The 15,568-nt window shown below is 44.4% G+C and overlaps 1 protein-coding gene across 1 annotated transcript in view; it reads right to left on the bottom strand.

Annotated features, from left to right (window-relative positions):
• LOC122815846 (inosine-5'-monophosphate dehydrogenase 1b) overlaps positions 1-15,568 on the bottom strand; it is a gene marked incomplete in the record, with an annotated part of 1,150,443 nt that overhangs the window by 898,237 nt on the left and 236,638 nt on the right. The window contains 1 exon segment of the mRNA XM_044088659.1: positions 12,188-12,289. Coding sequence (XP_043944594.1) covers positions 12,188-12,289 — 102 coding nt within the window.

The raw sequence follows: 15,568 nt of genomic DNA, 5'->3' as shown, positions 1-15,568 counted from the left end.
ACAGGCACGTACACACAAACAGGCACGCAAAAGTATTAATGACAAATCTCGACTCACTCATGCCCTCACAGTGCAGTGAGGTCACCAACCGGACCCGTCTGCACACCAAGAACTGAATTGCTGTTTTCCTTTAAAATAAGCCAAGTATTAAATATTTATATGGTAGGAATAGTTTTAAGCAGTCACACTCCAAACGATGAATGTCAGCAGTTAATGAGTCATCAGGTCTACATATAGACCTTTATACTAATTGGATTTCAATGCTTGTGTCAGTTTATTTATAGGTTCATACTAGGCTATCTGCCCAAGGGCATTTATAAGCCTAGTCAGAGTATGTTTGGCTTTCGCCACCCATTTTAAATTAATTTTGCTATGCCCTTTTTCCGAGGTTAGTATACTGTGCCTCTGTCTAACAGTGACACAGAAGTGATACCCGAGGTAAACCTACGATCTCCCATCCACTAATCAAGATTCCTCTTGAAGAGAGTCAATGAGGGACTCTGCCTAACCTGGACTGGGATTTTATTCCAGAGTGAAGGGAGCCTCTGGGTTATGAATCTGTCCCCTCCAGCATGTCCTATTTATTTCAGTGCTGAGGTTCAAGTCTCTCAAGCGCGTAGCTCGATGGGATTTGGATTTTTTGAGGTGCAGCATGTCCCTTAATTCCGGGTTGGACATGGCTTTATACGTTAGGCACAGATCGCCTCTGAGCAGGCGGTATGCCACTGGAGTAGAGCAGGAGTTTCTTTAACCGGGCAGCATATGGCATCTGTTTGAGCCCTTTGATCCTCTTTGTGAGGTACTTTTGGGGTCTTTCCAGTTGCTGCAGGTGTTTGGTAAGGTACATCCCAAAAGGGGCATTGTACTCTATTATGGGCCTGATGAGGGATGAGTAAAGAGGCACGATGACCTCCCCTGATCTAGATGTGAATCCCTTCATGATTAGGTGGGCTATATAAAATGTTTTTCTAACCACTTTGGCCACGTGGTTGTCAAATGAGAGATTGCTATCAACTTGGGTCCCCAATTACTTCTTCTGTACTTAATGGATTACCACCTATGTGGTAATTTGTGGGCACTTTGTTTTTGCCAAAGGGGATGACTATACACTTTTTGGCGTTTAGCTTGAGGCCATGGCTCTGGCACCAGTTAGTTTCTATGAGGCCCTTTTGGAGGATGCTTGTCGGCTGGAGAGTCGATTATGGCGCCCAGTTTGCAGTCATCTGCAAACTTGGTCAGCCACAGTCCTTCCGTGTTGGCCTGTACCTCCGAGAAATATATACCGAAATAGAGAGGTCCCAGGACTGAGCCTTGTAGGACGCCACTTGTAACTGGTTTGGAGTCTGAATGGCTCCAGCAATTCTAACCATGTGGGTTCTGTCCTTGAGCCAGTTTGCAACCCATCTAGTGATATAGGTGTTTACATTTAAGCCGGTGAGCTCATCTATAATGCCCGAGTGGGGTATTGTATCGAAGGCTTTTGAGAGGTCCAGGTAGGCTGTGTGAACCACCTTCCCTTTGTCAATGGCCTTGGTGACTGTTTCAAAGAAGTCTACCAGGTTTAAGAGGCAGGATCTGCCCTTAAAGCCGAACTGGGTAGGATCCAGTGTCTGTAGGTCCCCAACATCTTTATTTACGAGGTCCATGATGATCCTTTCCATAGCTTTGCAGACCAAGCTAGTCAGGCTTATGGGGCGATAGTTTCCAGGGTCCGTTGAGGCACCACCTTTGTGGAGAGGGACCAGTGTTGCTGTACACCACTCTTTGGGTACATATCCTGTAGTAAGGCGGACATTGAACAGTAGTTTTATGTTTGGGTTTAGCTCTTCTTGGAGTTCATGTAGGACACAGCCCAAGACACAGTCTGGTCCCATTGATGCTGTGTTTTTTGCTTTGGAGAGGGCGGCTCTTACATGAGCATCTGAGATGTCAGGGGGGCAGCACTCTGCTGGGATAGATATTTGCCCTTTTGGTGGGGGGTGGGGGAGAAGTTTGCGCTGAACCTGTCAGCTAGGATGTTGGCAATGTCTGTGGGTTCGGTGTATTTTTTGTCATTTTGGACTAATTCTGAGCATATCTGGGAATTCCCACCCAGGTTCCTAACATAACTAAAGAAAGCCTTGTGATTATCCTTAGTGTCCTGTGCAATTTTTCTCTCGAAGCTGGCCTTAAGATGATTTTATGTGTGCCCGTAGTTTTTTGCTAATACTAATCAGAGATGCCTTCCCTTTTTGGGATTTTGCTCTATCATGTAGTAGCTTCCTCCTTCTATTGTATAGTTTGTTTATGGCTGGGGTCCACCACACAGGACGTCTGCCTTTGGAGGATTGGGTCTTGGTTTTATTTGGGATTGCATGATCCATGCATTCCTGAAGGTGTTCATAGAATGCGTTTATAAAGGATTCTGCGGTCTGGGCCGTATTTTCCACAGGCCCGGGGGCTTTGAAGGATTCCACCTCGGTTTTGAGGAGTGTCAAATTTGCTTTAGAGAAGTTTTTCACTGTGGTTTTCTGGGCAGGGGGTGGGGTTGGTATGTGAATATCCAGTTGGATTAGTTTATGGTCTGATCTTACCAGTGAGGGATACACTTCTGGTCTGGAGCATCGAGTCCCCATGTTGGTGATGATCAGGTCCAGTATGTTTTCCCCTCTTGTGGGAGTGGTAACAAGTTGTTCCATAGCATTTAAGTTTATGAATTCTAGGAACCTTTGGGCTAGGGTGTTGGAGCTAGAGTAATGCTCCCAGTCTATGTTTGGGTAGTTGAAGTCACCCAATATAATGGTGTTTGGAGAGACCTTCATATTTTCCAGTGTTCTCAGGAAGGCCGAGTGGGGTTCCTGGGTTTGGGAGGGTGGTCTGTAGCAGGCTATAAACTGGAAGGCAGTTTTACCCACCGTTAGTTGCACATGGATAGTCTCTGATGCTTCGTGCTGTGCCACCAACCTGGAGGTGTGGGTATCTGATGAATATTGATACTCCCCCTCCTTTTGTAGTTCGGTCCAAGTTTTGGGGCCGAAAGGCATGGTATGAGGTATAACCTGGTAGTGCTGGGGTGCTCCCGGGAGCCCTGAACCAGGTTTCTGTTACTGCACAGACATCGATGTTCTCCATGCTAAGGAGAGTTTCGAGTGCGTGCATCTTGAGGTTTAGACTTCTGGCGTTGAGTAGCATTACTCAGTTTCGTATCCCTTGTGATACCTATGGAGGTGGGTTTGTCTTTTGAGCCTTGGCTAAAAAAGGCACTATGGGGGTAGCAACAGCCTTTGCCAATATCCGAAAGCCCAGGGGTGACAGGTGAAAGCCGTCCTTAGCAAAGCATCGTGGCTTGTCGAGCATATCATCCCAGGCTGACCGGCATTGGATCCCCTTTGAATGACACCAATACTTAAGCCAATTGTTGAAATTGATCATCTTGTCTTCATATTGTGGCATCATTCTTGGTGAGGGTAAGATGCTACTCAAGGTCAGGGTCATACCGGCCTGGGCTACATGCTCAGAGAGCTCCTCTATGTCTCTTTTCATGTAGTCAAGGGAGGTACATCTCAGGTTATTCACACCAGCATGGACAATGAGAGTCATATTTGTACTTGCCTTGGAGTGACCTGAGTCACTGTGTTATGTGGCGGATCCTAGCGCCTGACAGGCTGCTCACCGTGACCTTCTCCTTGTTCAGCCTGGTGAGCGGGACGTCAGTGTGCCTGATTATAGAGTCACCTATTACAAGTGTATCAGGTGTGTTTGAGCCTTAAGGGCTGTGACTGTTTGGCACACTGGCTTTGTGAGCTATGTGTTGCACGTGTTTTGTTTTGGGGTAGCGGTTGCTTGGGTGGAGGTCTCTGCTGCTTAGGCAGACGTTTATTTAGAGCCTCTGAATGTTTTTGTGTGATTGTTTGGTTTGCTGTCGTGGTAGGTCTATGTGAGACTGGAATTGTAGTGAGTGTGGTTTTCTCCTCCTGACTGGTTATGCCAGTACTGAGTTGAGAGAGCTTAGCCTCCAGTTTGGCTATATGGTTGCATCTCTCACATGTGTTGGAATTTGTTGGGGGGAGGAGGAGAGGGTTGTCTGTGTACATGAGGCAGTTGTAACATTGCCTCAAGATTACCAGATTTAACAGCTGGACCGGAGAAGAGATTGACAACTGATCTTTGGACATGCTAGAATAGTATTGGGAATTTCTTTATAATTAAAAACAAGGGCCAATGGGGAACAAGGTACTCAAGGGGAGTTTGTGAGCGTCTAGTGCTTTTAGTTTTTTTAGTGCTGACTTGTATAATTGCTTAGTGAGCAAGTGCCAGGTAACAAATGCAATGACAACAAACAGTAACTTTCTTTCAAGTGAAACAAGGAAATAAGTACAGTAAGCAATGCAGATATCATTAGGGATCCACAGAAGCGCTGAAAAGCCACGTTTTAGGTGGAATTAGCATTCCAGGGAAATAAGCAAACAAGCATACAAACAAAGCTGGATTCAGCAGGCCTGGATCTAGTCTATGCTACAGCAAACAAGGTGTACCAATTTCAGTAAGAAACCGTTCAAATATGCAGGCACTATAAACCTTTAACCAGAAATTCCCAGCTCAGAAGGGCAGAGTCCAGCCTCTCCTCCCACAAGAGTGCAGACCACAAACCTTCTTAATGTAAAATAACTGGCCTGAAGCCCAAGTGCTTAAACCAGAACCAATACACTTTTAGAACAGACACTGAGCTCTCAATCAGCAGTTCCCAACTTAGGATGCAAGCTACCTGTCCTGCCACCACAGTGCATGCCACAAACCTTCCGAATGTAAAACTAGTCTGAAGTCCAAGTGCTTAATCCAAAAGACTTAGAATGATAGCTACACTTTAAGATACTACCAAGCAGTAATAAATACAATTGAATACTTTAAAGAATGCCTGGATTAGTGTTCAAGTTATACAAACAAAGCTAGATTCAGCAGACCTGGATCTAGTCTATGCTACAGCAAACAAGGCGTACCAATTTCAGTAAGAAGCAGTTCAGATATGCATGCACTATAAGCCTTTAACCAGAAATTCCCAGCTCAGGCCAGAGTCCAGCCTCTCCTCCCACAAGAGTGCAGACCACGAACTCTATTAAAGAAATGCATGAAAATTAAGTAATGTACCTTGAACAATTAAATATAAAGGAAGGTATACACTTTCACAAAGAAATACAAAGTACATAGTTTACAACATACAGAGAATATACAGAAGAACTGTATGTATCACCTTACCTGGGCCTATCAGTTTTACTAACTAAAGACTTTACTGCATCCTGTCTGCCTTTGGCTTTTAAGTAAAACAGCAGTTGCACAATCTGTGGGGCAAGGAATTCCAGGCTTCAGTTTCTGTCCCAGCATGCTCTTCAGAAAATTCATGCTAATGCAAAACCTGTTACTCTATCAACTTTCTTTTCAAGTTTGTAAGAGCAGTATTTAAAAATTGCCTCCCTACGTTTAGACCTTTGTTTGTCCCACTTATGTATTGCTTTGTCCAGATTTCTTGCTTTAAGAAATTCTAAGCTCATTCAGCGGCACCCGGCTCGCTGTGTGTAGAGTGCTGGACAGTCACAAAAACATCACTGCAACCTCATCATATCTAGGAAAAGGTGGAGTCCAAGACAGCGAGAAGTGATTAAGGATAAAATTCTTCTTGTTACTACTTCCCTTACCAAATAGCATCTCTCAATAAGTGCCAAGCCTGTTTGTTGCGACATTATTAAATGAGAGTTTTCCAATTTTTTTTAAATTTTATTCTTACCTGGAGATGGGCTAGGTGGAAGTCAAGCTGCTGCTGCCCAGAGAGAAATTCTCTCATCCAGAGTCCTGACTGTTCCTTCCTTCCTGTCCTCTATGCACTGAAATCCTTTCATGTTCCTGGGTCAGGGACTGGGACTCTGGCAGGACCGTGCTCACGCAGGGTCTGGGATAAGATGGAGCTGGAGGAATTCCTGGAGTTGCAGCAGACTGCAGATGCACGCACTACTACTACTTTATCTTTGCAGTACTTAAATGGCAGAATGCAGCAGAGGTTTAATGAACTAACTTAACTTTAAACATCTTTATATACAGTTCACTACTCGCTATGTGGCCGTGCTGCTGCCTGCTGTACGAGACACATTTACAGTGTGAACGTTTGTACTGGTCAGACATTAAGGTAAACAAAGCATTAGCAGTCTGAGCTCTGCCCCTGCCCTATTCAGAGTTCCGACAGGCTGGCAAGTCTCCCTCACGAAGCTGATATTGTGCACACCCCATGCAACAATGTCAGCAACAACTAAAAAAAAGAAATTCGAAGAAAAAAAAGGGGGAAGTAGAGAGGCCACTTAAATTCATGGCACCCCATTATTCTGACCTCAGAAATCAGTAAATACCAAGGAATTTGGTACAGTTGAGAGGTATACTCCCAGACTAGATAAACAAGGATGCCAACCCTCATCATTGACCAATATAATCTTGGGAGCCAGGATGTGAGGAATGTGGAGGCACCTCTTGACCAAATGGCCACAGGATACATTTCTCAGAAGGATATGCCTACATCCAAAAGTGTGGTAGCCTCCAGTGGAGTTATACAAGAGAACTCAAGAGCTGGGTGCCTGCATCAAGTGCTGAAAAGATAGTCTTGCTGAATCAGATGACCTCAACCAGCAAGCTTCAGACTCCATTGATGGAGCTCATCCTCCAGATGCAATTGCTATCCGTACTAGGAAATACCAGGAAATAAGCCTAGCACAACACTTTGCTATAAAATGCATACAATTCGTGACCTTTGCTTGGAAATGCCTACACAAGTAGTTTTAAACCCTGCAAAGATTTCATAAGATTCCTCAGCGTCCAATCCTCTCTCTCAACCTCTCAGCACAAGAAATCTAAACAAAGGGTAAAATGTGTGTGTGTGTGTGTGTGGGGCAAAATAGGGGCAGATGTTAAATATTGCTCTTGTAAAAACTTCTGTTCGAATGCATTCTCTTATGCATATGAAGTATGAAATTCAAATGTCTTTAGTGACTTCAGTCCTCCGTGACTCGCCAGAAAACCACAAATTTTATGAGGAATGGACCACAAAAGTATGAGACAAAAATCTGAACAGCTGAGAGGTATATGTCCAGCATGCGTTGAAGGTTCATGACAGCACAAGCAGATACTTGAACATATTTTGGGAGTGCTGGGAATTTAATGATTTAATAACACACTTACAAAAGGTAATCTATAATCTAATACACAGCAGTAATCAGCTCACAAGGGCTTTGTGCCTATTACGGTGGAACCTGTAGATGGAGCTTCAACAGTTATTAAAGTTAGTTTTATACCTACTAGCATAGTAAGACTTAAAAGCATCACTTACAAGAGGAAATAGAAGATATGCCCAAACTATCCTAGAGATAAGGGGTGAAAATAAAAGAAAAACCACAGGGGTTGAAGGAAGAAGGTAAAAAGCAGATTTTAAAATGGAGGCTGTGGCTAAATTTAAAAGTCTCTACAGTAGGTTTCTGGTTAGTAATGGAGACACCAACAGGCACCTGAGGAAAAGGTGCTAGGGATGTATGGATACCAAGGCTTGCAGCATATACAGAATGTCCAGATTTCTGCCTCATACCTTTGGTCTGTTCTTCAAAATTCATGGTTTAGTAGCAAATCATTGAGGAATGAAGTCTTCACTGACTACTATATTATAACACTACTTTCAGCTTTTCCCGGTTAGGGGTCACCACAGCGGATCACCTGTCCACTCATGACTGGCAGTAGAGTATTACGGTGTAGAGTTGCCAGCCCGGCGCCCAACCTTCCACGGAAGACACACTCACACCTAGGGCCAATTTAGAGTGTCCAATCCACCTACAGCATGTCTTTGGGATGTGGGAGGAAACCGGAGCACCCTGAGGAAACCCACGCGACCACAGAGAGGACATGCGGACTCCACACAGAAGGCACCCCAGCCGAGGATCGAACCAGTGAACCTCTTGCTGTGAGGCGACAATGCTAACCGCTGCACCACCGTGGCCGCCCACTGTATTATAACATTACAAAAAAAAAAGTTCAAAGAAGTAAAGCTAACGTTTTGTGACCACTAACTGAGGATGTGACACCATTGCCATATTCCTCTCATCCAATCACATTACTCCAGAGTCATCCTCCTTCAGTTTTTGCTGACATTGTACTCGACAACATGTTGAAGTCAACACTGCTCGACTCAGTGCCATCTGCCTTCCTTCAACAGTCCAACCTGGCTGTTGCAGGTCTTCTCTCATGCAATTTCTTGGGTGGAGTTTCTCATTTACTCTTTTCTTCTTCCTCTCACCCCCTGCCAAATTATTTTTCACCAAGCCATCATCTGCTTTTCTGCACACTACCAACTATCAATCTGTTCTCATTTACCTTCTTTGGAACTTAATCTACTTTAGCTTCTGCAATGATGTCCCCATTTACTAGTCTGTCCTAGGATGTGCGCCCTATTACCTGTCTCAGGCAGTACCATCTCCCTCACCTGAAGCTTCATTTGCTCTGCCTTCACTACCCAAGTGAATGTCAAAGAATCACATGGTCACCGCCCTGTTTTATGCACATCACTGTTCAACTTCTCTGGCATTCTTCTGGCACACTACTCCTGACACTGTTCTAGGCAGCTGCAGCACCTCAGATTCCAGCTTTGACCTCCTCACTCAAGACTTCCCCTTCTCAATCACTCCCCCCATAAACTTGAAGACTGGGACCTTTTCCACCATTTCCCTCCTTCAAGCCCAATTACCCACTTTCAATATGCATCACTTGATGCCATGACAACTGTCGTCTTTGTACTGTTCCACCCCATGTGCCTACAGTATTGCACTCCAGTCAGCTAGTATTTACTAAAGCTCCTGTTCAGAGTCAGCTTATGGTGCTGCATAGTCTGTTAAAAGCAGCTTTATCAGTCTCCTTTGATCTGTTTGCCAACATATGCTCAACACCAGTAAGGACGGCAGTGAACTAACAGCTGAACCCTGATGCACACCTAATCACACTGGGAACCCCACAGAGTTCAAACACTATTCATAACTGAATCACTGAGTCCTTGTACACAGTCTGCACTAATTCTACCAATGTTTCTGGGATTTTGGACCATGTCATATGCTTTTCAAGTGTATAAATACCCATCTCTAACTTCTCTACTACCTGCTTCACTGCAAACAGTCCGTTGGAACAGTTCAGATTCATAACAGGATGCAACAAATCTCCCATTTGACTTTTTATTACTCTGTACATTCATTATTCACCATCTCCAGCACTTTTATGCAGTGTGACAGGAGTATGAGAACTCTGCACTGTCCACAGATATTAATGTCCCCCCTCTCTCCCTTCTGTTCTTGTACACTGCCAATACAATACCTATTTACTCTTGAGGGTTGTGACACCCGTGCCCTGCCCAGCAATCAAGGAGTCTCAATCCTCACCACTAACACCAGAGAGGGAGTCTCATGAGAGGAAAGGAGAACCAATACATACAGTAAGGTACAATTTCCCTTAAGTGCACACAGATCACAGTCAGTCTGGGGCTGGTTGTTCCCCTGATCTCCAGGGTCCCCAATAAGACTCCCCACTGGCACAGCTATAGAGTTCAGATCTCAGCCTAGCTGGCAAGCTAACCTCCAGTACCCTTCTCTGTCCAACTAGTGCTTCATGTCCCTGCCCAAGTAGCTGCCACACGCGCACACACACGCACACAAGCATGCAATGTACTCCAGAGCTTAATTATCACTACATAAACCAGCCACAGTTGAAAAGGGTTTAAAAATATTTAATAACTACTAAAAACACAAGACAATACTACTACACCACAGTGCTATTCAAGAGTTCAGAGATCACACAAACTTAAAATAATTCAGTAGTACAGTTCTGACATAACAGAAAAACAGTCTAATCTTTATAGTCCTAGCTATTTCTATAAGAAAACACACTTCTAAGATAACTTACTTAAGACAGCATAGGCAGTGTTGAGTTAGATGTCCAAAATCAAAATGCTTAATCTCTGGTTCTCACCGTTTAAATTGAAACTCCAGTTCTGATAAACATTGCATCATCTTTTTCACCCTTCCTGGAGTTCCCAGGATACACATCAACTGCATTTACATTCTTTTACACTTAGAGCAATAAAGGACATTCCACATGTAAATTCTGGTCATTAACTTTAGCCTTAAAACAATAGGCAGGAAGCCCCCATCCAGCCGGACTGGAGCCGACTTGTAAAACATCTAAGGCAGTGATGCAATAACTAATTTCAAAGGACCAACAAGAATTGCTTGACTTAACTTTCTTTACAGCAGATGGCAATGTTGCCACATTGTTTTAAGTTAAACATTCACAGTATTTACAAATAGAATTATGTACCAAATTCTATTTGACTAGGCTGGCAGCCTTCATCCATCTCTACCAGTCTTCACAAGGGTACTTGTTGCAGTGTGAAGACAAGCCATTTCTCCCCATACTCACCAAATGTCTTGATCATATCTGGGACTTCATCAGGGAGCCTTGCTGCTTTCCCAAACTTAATTTTCCTTAGTGTAGTTTTTTTATTCTTCCACAGTGGGTTCTTCCTCTCATCACATGCTGTGTATGGTGCAATAAAACTTCCGTGGGATTTTCTTCATTCAAAAGGAGATGAAGTACCCCTTCCACCTGCCTTTGATGTCATCTGTGCTGATGAGAAGATTGCTGCTGGCAGTCTTTATGAATGGTGTCTGATGACACAGTCTTCTTTACCTTTCTATCTTTGCTACACAACCGGAGATAGCTCTTTATGCGCCAGTGCTACTCAAAATGCAGACTTCTTTTTTTGCTCCACTGCTGCAGACTTCCAGCTCCTTAACACTCACTTCTGTGTAGGCTCCCACTCTGTCAAAACCCCCAATTTCACTCATACTGGGAAGGGGTCTTCCTGAGACAGCACTGCACAGTGAACAGCCACAGACTTCCCACATGCAGGTTGAGTTCTTTCTGCCAAGGCGGATGGATCAAAGAGAGCAGTTATGTGAATCTCACTGGGGATTCTCCAGCCCTATCCTCCCAGCATGCAGATGGTTATGTCTGCAGGGTGAGTAGACAATGTGGCATGGACTCTTGTAAATGACTCTCTTAGGCTCCAAGGTAGTCAAAAACTCATTGGCCATGCCACATGCCCATCATACTGAACCTTCCAAGCCCTGGTCTCCAAAAGAGTTAGAGCAATCTGTTCACACTGGCATGACCCCTCCCCCTCCAAAGAAAGACAGCCACACCCATCCTCCCTACCAGCTCAGATGCCCAAGCCAATAAACTGTACTAGCCCGAGTCATAATCCCAACACCAATGTGATTAGTTAAATGCAAACATTAAAAATCCATGACTGCATATATAAATTCACATGGAAGATGCTGCTACAGCAGTGAAACCACAGTTTGTGACCATTCATTTACTTGCTGCGTTAAAAAATATATATAAGCACACGTTTTGATCTGTAGCAGTGCTATAATTTTTTTTTTTGCTTTGTTTTTTGTACAAACACACACACACAAACACTAAATAGAATCCTTGGAAAAGTATTTGTGGAGAAATCCAACAGCAATAGTTTACAAGTAAAGATGGATCTACAAATACAGAGAATTCTTTAGTTTAACAAAAATCCTTACATTCAGAAAATGTCTTTCTACATGAACTTATAAACAACTAGCACCTACTGCAGCACTGTCAAACTAGCTCAAGAAAGATGGAGAGGTTGGTGGTATAAGACTAAAGAGCCTACAGACTCATTTATGTTGATTGCAACACCCCAAAGCTGGGCCTCCATGCACGTTCAAGAAACAATGCTCAGTTTTGTTTGAAAAGAACATGCTACTCGCCAGAGATTCACACTGCTGATTCTGACCCTGGTCTGGATGAATGACAACTGTATATAAACCAACAACACTCCTTTATCAGATATAGAAGGTACTAGGGATCAATTACACACATGCTGGTTGATGAAAGGTTTTATTAAAGACATTACATATGCCAGAGTGGGGTGGTAGTGAAAAGGGAAGCATAAACAAAGTGAAAAACAAGACCTCAGACAACTCAGTTGCACAACAGTTGCACCTGGCCAGTGTTGCTTAGTATTCTCACATCAAAATAGTCTGCAATATGCCCCCTTTTTTGCTCCCTTATAGGAAATATTCTATACAAACATAATACGAATACTTACGGCCATTGCAACTGCCATACTCGATTCTGTGACTGTATCCATAGGAGAAGAGATCAGGGGAGTCTTCAGAGTGATCTTTTTGGTCAAAGCAGATGTCAAATCCTAAGGCAAACCATAGCACAAATTTCATGAGACTAAACATACCATGAAAAATGCATGCACTTTAAAGATAGAGCACCTAGTTGTCAGTGCCATATGGCATTTAAGAAAAAAAAGTTATGTACTCACCATAATGTTCGATGTAGTCCATCTCGCCTCACATTCTTACCAGTGGGTTCAGAGCCTAATCTCAGCACCGACTCGGCCATATTCTAGTTCGAAGTCTTTCAATTGGCTGGGCTAAGAGGTATCCCATGCTGCACTGCTCCCTTTCCCCAGATCTTGTTTGCTGCAAGCTCAATCACTCACCCTTCACACACATACAGAAGGAAAAAACATTCCAATAATAAAAGGAGTATTGAAACCAGAACTAACCTCTAGGTCCTCCAGGATGGGGGAAGGCAGGAGGGTAAGTAAGAATGTGACGAGAGATGGACTACATACATCGAACGGTATGGGGAGTACATAACGTCGATGTTATGTAGTCCAATCTTGCATACATTCTTACCAGTGGGACAGCGTCCCCAGCACCTGAAACCTGGGAGGCTCAATGGAAAATACTCCTGAGCACTGTGGAACCAAAGGAAGATCTGCCTCTGGATACCAAATCCAAATTGTAGTGAGTAATAAAGGTGTGAGGAGAAGCCCATGTAGCCGCAGCACAAATATGATCCATAGACATCCTGGCCTGAAATGCTGTAGAGGTAGACCTAGATTGGGTAGAATGAGCCTTCACTCTAAATGGTAAATCCTTACCACATGAGGCATAAATGAAGGAAATACAACTAGAGATCCATCTAGACAAGGTCACTTTGGAAACAGGAGACCCAATCTTATTTTCTGAAAATGAGACAAATAGCTGATCAGATTTTCTAAGATCCTTCGTTCTATGCAAATAAAAACGCAACTGTCTGTGAACATCCAGCTGGTGAAATTTAAATTCTGCCCTATTAGAGAACTCTGGAAAAAATAGGGGCAGTTCAATGGATTGGTTGAGATTACTAACCAAAGCCACTTTTGGCAAAAAGGAAGGGTTTGGTCTGAGGGAAACCCTGTCCTTGTGAAAAATCAAGTAAGGCTGTTTGATTGACAAAGCTTGGAGCTCAGACACATCTAGCTGAAGTGATGGCTACCAAAAAGATAGTTTTCCCAAGTCAAATATTTCACTTCACAAGTAGCTGCAGGCTCAAAGGGGGAAGTGATGAGGCACTGCAGCACAAAATTAAGGTCCCAAGGCATGACCGGGTCAAAGACTGGAGGTCGAAGCAGCATAGTGCCCTTCAAGAATGCCTTATAAAGTCTATGCACCATTAGACTGGGTTCATTAGCGACGTGAAAAGTGGAAATAGTGGCCAACTGTACTTTAATGGTCGCGGCTGCTGACCCCTGATAGAAAAGGCATTGAGAGAAATTCCAGAACTGAAGAAATTGGAGCTGTAATAAGGATCAATTTGTCTTGCCTGAGCCCAGATGCAGAATCTTTTCCATTTACATGAATAAATCTTTCTGGTCGAAGGCTTATGGGAAGAAAGAATATGAACCACTTCCAGAGAAAAATGATGAAGCCTGACTAGTGATGGAAGTGGAGTAGCCAAGCTGTCAAGCGGAGGGTCTGAAGAGAGGGATGGAACTACCCTGACATACGAGTCAGAAGATCTGGCTGTGGGTCCAGAATCCAAGAGGCGCCCATGAGAGGGATGGAGAAAGGGGAACCAAATTTGACGAGGCCAGTACGGAGCAATCAGAATCATTCTGCTTCCTAAGGATTGCACTTTCTGAATAACCTTTGTCAGCAGAGGAACAGGTGGAAAGGCATAAAGTAGACCGCAGGGCCAATCGTGAACTAGAGCGTCCCTGGGTGACTCCCCCCCCCCGAGGGGGAATAAGGGTGAAGTAGCTGCTGCACTTGGTATTGAGGGAACTGGAAAATAGGTCGCAGCAAGGCTGACCCCATCTGCAGAAAATCTGTTCCGCAACTTGACTGCTCAGGGACCACTCGTGAGGCATCAGAATAGCTCTGCTCAACCTGTCGGCAATCACATGGACTTCCCCGGAATGTGCGTTGCTACAAGAAAACGTTGGTAAGCCATTGCCACACTCGAATGGCCTCTCTGTAAAGGAGGTATGTCTTGGTTCTTCCCAGTTTGCTCAGATATCACACCGACATACTGTGAGTGGATCGCAATTGTCCCGAGAGGAAGAAAGCTCTGAAGTGCTTGCAACGCTAGTAGCACTGCTCTCATCTCCAAGATACTGATATGCAGATGCATCTCATGTTCTTGCCAAGAGCCTTGGACTGTCCTGCCAAGATAATACCCCCCACCACCCCATCGGGGAGGCATCTGTGGTCACTGTGGCAACAGGAGGGAATGGGACGAAGGGTTTTCCTGCACTGAGGTTGCTGGTGTGAAGCCACCAGCGTAGATCTTGCTTGCACTTGTCTGTGATCATGAGATGAGAAAGCGGAAGATGTTGTAGAGACCACTGGGCGAAGAGTAGCCACTGAAGGAGCCTCATGTGTAGTCCCGCCAGAGGAACCAGCATAATTTTTGCAGCCATTGTCCCCAACAATTTTAGAACCGGCTTTGCCTTCAATTTTTTTTTTTTTTTTTTTTTTTTTTTTTGAGGGAGCAACGCGTATACATGTTGATGCAAACCCTGAATCCTTTCATGTGGTAAAAACGCCCTCATGAGCATGGTGTCTAACTCGGCGCCTATAAAGGTGACACGCTGCGAAGGCAACAAGGCAGATTCTTCCCAGTTTAGAGTGATGCCCAACTGCTGACACAACTTGATAGTGGTGTGTCTGTTCTGTAGTAGCAGATGCCTGGTGGTGGCAGAAAGGAGCCAGTCGTCCAGGTACGGAAGCACCTGGAATCCCTGACGTCTCAAGTGAGCCGTCACCACTGCCATACATTTGGTGGCCACCCTGGGAGCTGTGGTGAGACCAAAGGGCAGGGCACAAAACCGAAAATGACTGGCTCCCAGCCAGAAGCGTAGATGACTTCTGGATGCCCTGTCCATCTTTATATGGTAGTAAGCATCTTTGAGGTCGATTGAGCACATCCATACTTTTCCCAACAATGGGAGAATAGATTGCAACATGACCATTCGGAACTTGGGACTTCTTCACGTGGAGGTTCAAGAAGCTGAGATCCAAGATGGGCCTCGGGTCCCCTGTTCTTTTCAGCACCAAAAAGAAATCTGGAGTAAGTCCCTAATCCGATCTGGTCTGAGGGGACATGCTGGATGGCTCCTTTTTCTAGCAGCTTTATAACCTCT

This window comes from Protopterus annectens, chromosome 11.part0 (genome assembly GCF_019279795.1).
Source record: "Protopterus annectens isolate FY-2018-M chromosome 11.part0, PAN1.0, whole genome shotgun sequence".
Lineage (NCBI taxonomy): Eukaryota > Metazoa > Chordata > Ceratodontiformes > Protopteridae > Protopterus > Protopterus annectens.
Note: the sequence above shows the minus strand (reverse complement) of the source record. Positions and strands in the feature narration are given on the sequence as shown.